This window comes from Coffea arabica, chromosome 6e (assembly GCF_036785885.1).
Source record: "Coffea arabica cultivar ET-39 chromosome 6e, Coffea Arabica ET-39 HiFi, whole genome shotgun sequence".
Lineage (NCBI taxonomy): Eukaryota > Viridiplantae > Streptophyta > Magnoliopsida > Gentianales > Rubiaceae > Coffea > Coffea arabica.
Window position 1 is genome coordinate 22,587,041 of NC_092321.1, and position 6,000 is coordinate 22,593,040.

Sequence of the window (6,000 nt, forward strand, 5' to 3'; positions counted from 1 at the left end):
TCTTCCTCAATTTCCTGTCACTCCTACAATTCTTCCTCAATTTCCTGTCACTCCTACAATTCTTCCTCAATTTTCTGGTCACTCCTACACCACTCCCCATCAGTTTTCTGGAGGATGCTGATCCTGTTTCGTTTCCTTTTAGCCATGACACTTTGGTGAAAGTAAGTAGTGTTTTTGTCCCCCTCCCTGAGCCATCTACTTCTTGATTTCTGGCTCCAGTATAGCTCCTCGTCCTTATAGGCTTTGCTTAACTGAAGCTTCAAGGTTGTAATGACTCCCTTATTGCACCGCTCACCCGCCTCTCTTGTTGCCTTCAGTTGCTCCTTTATCCCCTGGATTTTTGCCTTTGCATTACCTTTGGCTGTCCTGTTCCAATCGATCAATGCTAATCTGCACTCCTTAATTCTTCTCACTACTTTAAACATTCTGGATCCATGTTGTTCTCTCCCCCAAGCTGTTTTAATTACCATTTCAGATGCGTTGTCTTTTGCCTATTTTTGGTCGAAGAAAAACCTTCTTTTACCTCTCCTTTGTTGCGGGTTTGTGTCTACCATAAGGAGGCAGTGATCAGATGCCTCTTTTTCAATATGCTCACAAGTCACATTTTCATGTAACTGCATCCATCCAACACTCCCTAAACATCTGTCCAACCTCTCCTTTACCTCCCCTTCCCCGTCCCATGTATTACTCCATGTCCAAGAGACCCCTACAAATCCTATATCCACCAGCTCATTCCCAGAAATGAAGTTATTAAAGTCCCTAAAGCTACCCTCGGATCTTTCTCTCCCTCCCCATTTCTCTCCATTAGAGCAAATATAATTAAAATCACCCATAACAGCCCATTTCTCACCCCATTCCCTCTTTTTTTCCTCTATTGTTTTCCATTGATGTTTCCTAACTCTATCCTCCGTACTTGCATAAATTCCTACCAGCCACCAATCATCATTTGTTTCCTTCTCTACTACCCTCGCTGCAATGTACCAGTCAGAACCTTGTACATCCAACAGTACCACATCATCCTTCCAAAACAAAGCTAACCCCCCTGCTCTGCCTTTAGGATTCACAACAAAGCTATTCTCAAAATTAACTCATTTTTGAATTCATATATCTTTCCTGGTTTTTTGTTTCACTCAAAAACGTGATATTAGGAGAGTGGAGGTGAAGTACCTCCTTCAGTTGGGGAATTGTCAAGGGGCCTCCTGCACCTCGACAATTCCACACCGCCACCTTTATTGTGTTGGTGGAGGTATTGCGGGGCTAGCCTCCAATTCCCCTCCCTGTTGGGTAGCATTTCCGTCCCTTTTTACCAGCTTGTGTTTTGAACCTTCTTCAAAGTCGTCCTCCATGAGATCCAGCTCTTGTTTATCATCCTGCATTTTCCTTTTTTCTCCAAACCTGCTCACTATCCCACTATCTGTTATGTCTCTTAAAGGTACTCTTTTATTCTGCAAACTCCTCCTCTATTTCCCCCCTTGTTTGTTTTCATTAACTGGTGATCGGCACCCATTCTTTCCAGTTTCAGCAGCATGAATTATCATACCCCCTTATTTAGTTTTGTCCTTCACCTCCTTCTCTGGAGAAACCTCGACCACCATGTCCACCGGACTATGATCGTCCTTCCTGTTCTTACCTGTCCCCAGGTCCACTATCACCTTACATATTTCTATATTTTCCTTTTCTCTTGACTCTTTTCCCTCTAAATGTTTTCCCCTATCCCCATCCCCCTTTTCCACTCTTTTTTCCAGCTTATTGTTTTCTCTCAGAATCTCTCTCCATTTGCTCTCAATTACTTCCTTTTTCTGGTCACTATTCTTACCCACCTTATCACTCCCTCTACTACCCGTATCAATCATTCCCCCAGAACCTTTCTCCCTAGCTGCTCCAGCCTTAATTCCAGATTCTTTATTCCCCACAGATACCATCATACCCCTTTGTTTTACCTCTATTTCCGTCCCTTTGTAAACTCTCAAGGGAGATGCCATAATGTTCTCTGCTCTCATCCAAGCACCATATTGACCTGCCCTACCAGACTGCCCATCCTTCCTTTCCCCATTACAAGACTTGTCCCCGTGGCCTATTATCCCACAATTATAGCAAAAGTCTGGACATTGCTCATATTTAAACTCCACCCAGGTGTTCACTCCTTCCAGCATCACCAAGGTTCCTCTCGGGAGGGGTTGTAGTATATCAACCTCTGCCATTATCTTCATATGCCTGCCTTCTTTCCCCCTCCCCTGGTGGACAAATTACCTCTCTTACTGATCTAAAGAGTTTCCCTAACTTAAAACCCACTGTTCTACACAACCAGTGGACTGGAAAATTCCAGATCTGTACCCATAAGTAAGCATATCTAAAGTAGTGGAGCTTTCTTTCACAACCCATCTCCCATTCTTTTATCACTAGGACCTGATTGTCCAGAATCCACGGCCCTTCCACCAGCACTTTTTCACGGTCATTTTCATTTTCAAACTGGAATTGAAAGAGGTTAGGTCCTAGCTCAGTTACAGCCATGTTTCTGCGATACCCCCAAGCATGGTTGGTAAAGTTTTTAACCCCTGTGAAATGTGCCACCTTATCACCTATCACCCTTCCAACTAGGCTCCTACTACATTCTTGCATACCCTCTCTAACATCATCCGAACAGAGATCTACCCCTTCCAGCTCTGTTGTAGAGAGCTCGAATTTGCCGAAAGCACGAGCTAACTCCTCCTCCATCTACTAGAAATCCAGTTACTTGACACCACCTTTGCACTATTTCCTTTCGCAGAACTCCAGTTGCATAAACCTGCAAAACAGAGTAGAAGAAAACAAGGTACGGGAAAGCTTAGGAAACCAAGTACAAGCTGAAAAACCAAACAAGACCTCTACCCAACCCACTCAGATTCTTCTTACACACACACCGACATCCTCTACGGTTAGCATCCTTCTATAGTTCCCGGGATCATGACTATTTTCGCACCAGAAAAACAGAGGCATTTAATTTAACCATTTATTTGTTGTATATAATATTTCTAATGATAAGTTAAATATAATGAAATAAATTCGAAGTATGCACATAAATTTCCGAGTTCTCACAATCATGGTACCTTGAGTATGGATAGTTGTACTTTATTTGTAATATGATTGCTCCTGTACAAGAGAATCCTCACATCATTAGCATACGGGTATGTATTTGAAGTATGGAAAGATAGTGAATAATTTAATTTACCACCTCTTATGGAAGTGGAGTTATCTCATTAATGGCTACTTAATTATAAAATATAGCTCAAGTAATCATAATACTAAGTGAATGAGTCTTAGGCCCCATTTGGAGTTACAGTGCTTTTGGTAAACAAGTACTTTTAGGTGTTAAAAGTATTTTTAAAGTGTTTGGTTAACATCATCCCATAAAATTAGGAGTAGAGCTTTTGGTGTTAAAAGCATTTTTAGCAAAAGCTCAAATTTGGTGCTTTTAGAGTAGCTTTTGTAATTTAAAAATAAAATATCAAATTTAATCATTTTATCCTATATTCTGAATCAAATAAAGAGATAAACACTTATAAAAATTTTCAAATTACACATTATCCAATAAAATAAGTATTTATTGAATTATGTCTCCAAACAATATATTTAAAGTACTTAAGTAGTTGAAAAGTACTTTTATTAAAAGCTCTACTAGGGAAATACTTTTCAATAAGCTACTACTACCCCAAATGGGCCTTTAGAAAAGTGTTTTTAAGTACTTGTTCTTTTCGAGTTATATTTTGGTGCCAAAAAGAACATTTATCGCATAATGGAATTGGCATGACTCATTCCATGTTTAATGTGAGATAAGTATATTAAAAGAATATTGATTACATGGTAAATGCTCATTAAAAGGTAAAGTCATTCACTTGACTTTTCTAATTCTTATTAAAAGGTAAAATTAAGAGGATTTTTAATTTATGTAATTCTTATTAATTAAGAACTATGACTCGTTCTTATTGTCAACGTGTTTGAGAACCTAACGGGCCACACACATTAAGAATTCCTTTAGGTGGATTAAATGAATTTCAAGTAGAGATTTGAAAGACAAATTTTATAACTTATAATTTAATATGTGAGACAAATTAAACTTGAGGGACTAATGTTGCAATTGTAGTTGAGTCTTCCAATACAAGGAGTTGAATTGGGGTAAGGAAACCAATTCTTTAGGAATTTAGTTTTTGGTTTTCCATTAGAATTGGGTCAACCTCTTTATTTATATATACCCTCTTACACTTTTGCTAGTTAGACAAGTTCCACACACAATTTGGTGAGATTTTTGCAAGAAATTTTGAGAGAAAAATAGGTCATAATTTCCACTAGAAAGGAAAGGAAAAATTGGTCCTTTTCTCTCTCTCTTGGCTGAAACCCTAATTGTGAATTAGGGCAAATTTTTCTCTTCCATCTTTTGTGTGTGATTGTCTAAGAATCAGGTAGCACTAAATCTAGCAGAAGCTAATTTGACCTTGGAGGTTCTAGCTAAAGAGTTAGTGTGGATCACCTTTAAAGGCCAATCATTTGAGTAGTTACGTGGATCTCTCGCCACCCTCTGCAATAAATGCTCCTATTGTTTGTTTGTTTCTTCATTAATTGAGATAACATACTCGAATACCCTTCTAGTTGCATGTGATTTATCAAGGCTAAATGTCCTTTGAGGAATAAAAAATTTTAATCTTTCGCTACTTTTATCCCTATGATTCCTTACAATTCGCTCATTAAGTTCTCTGGTTTGGAGATCCTAAATCTCTTCAAAGGCCATTTTTTGGTAGGAAACATTTCCAACTTCGAAGCCATTAAAAGTGTTAAGTTTGGAAATCTTATAGCTAAAATTCCATGACAAAAAAATTAGGCTCAGATGATATCCATTCAATTTGATTATTCATTTTGATTTGGGTGGATAACTATGCACTATGTAGGATGATAAGCCATCCACCTTGTTTGTGTTGGAAATTTATATGATCTCAAAGAAAAATTATGAGTAATCGAAAGTGTTTTTATGTGTCCGATGTTTTAAACAACTTGAAGTACCTTACGATTAATTAAACTCATCAAGCATGAAGTTAATAAAATAAATAAAAGAAAAAACTCATCAAGCATGTGTGTATATATTCTTTCAATTCAGTGAATTAATTGAGCTAACAATTTTCCAATCAACCAATAGAAGTCACTCAATAGTCTAATGGTATCCAATCATATAAATCTGCAACAGTCATTCCAAATAAACTTTAACAATTATCCCAAAAGCAACAAACCCAAGGTCTTAATAGAATTACATTTAGAGTCAAGTAACCATGCAATCATAAGAAAAGGGGAAAAAAGTCAAGGCAATCGCTCCTATAGTAGGTAATCCTCCTTCTTCTCCCCCTAAAAAATCTAGCCCTTTTCCTATGCATTTGCCTAATTATTGCTAGTGCATCCAATTAGATTGGATACTACAATATTGTACAAGTGTGAGGATCATTTTTCACAAGATTCTTTTTAGTGGACAACTAGGTAATGACTCTCAGGAAGCTGGTTAAGTTTTTCCATGAAATGTTTGAATTATGGAACATCAGGTGAAAAGTACTTGCAAAGTGGTAGGCATTTTTCTTTCCCTCTGGGAAATTGTTCAAGCATGTCTCTCAAGGCATCTAAAGCCAAGTTTGCAATTTCTCTAAGGTTGTCAATGGTTGAGTTTGAGATAGTAGGTGGAATGTTGGCAAAATAAACCAAATCTAAAAGTTTCTATTTATTTATTTGCTAGTTTTATTGGAATCAGATTTTTAGTAGTTGTGTTAATTAGGAGTTTGTGTTTTATTTGATAATTTTTCTGTAAGTGATTTCTTATTTTGTAAGTCTTAGTAAGTTATAATTAGGGATTAGTTGAGGTATTTTTGAGAGTCCAAGAGAGTCTAAGAGCATCTGTAAGTTTTTATAGTAGTGTGACTTTCTTCCGTCGTTTGAGATTTCAATAATAGTGTGAATTATTTATTTTCTTCTCTCTCACATAAATATTTT

The 6,000-nt window shown here is 37.3% G+C and overlaps 1 protein-coding gene across 1 annotated transcript; it reads right to left on the bottom strand.

Moving 5' to 3' along the window:
- Nucleotides 1-53: 53 nt before the first annotated feature.
- Nucleotides 54-1,291, bottom strand: LOC140009797 (uncharacterized). The gene is made up of 3 exons (XM_072056120.1): nt 1,168-1,291; nt 514-1,051; nt 54-366 (listed from the first exon to the last, which is right to left on the bottom strand). Exons 1-3 carry the CDS (start codon nt 1,289-1,291, stop codon nt 54-56), a joined length of 975 nt encoding a protein of 324 aa, XP_071912221.1.
- Nucleotides 1,292-6,000: the final 4,709 nt, after the last annotated feature.

Bases quoted from the DNA above. Each gene is read 5' to 3' on its own strand.
- LOC140009797 (XM_072056120.1), bottom strand. From the start codon at position 1,291: ATGCTACCCAACAGGGAGGGGAATTGGAGGCTAGCCCCGCAATACCTC. The intron at 1,052-1,167 runs GTACTTCACCTC...TGAATCCTAAAG, and splicing joins CAATTCCCCAACTGAAGGAG to GCAGAGCAGGGGGGTTAGCT. The intron at 367-513 runs GTTTTTCTTCGA...CGATTGGAACAG, and splicing joins CAAAGGAGAGGTAAAAGAAG to GACAGCCAAAGGTAATGCAA.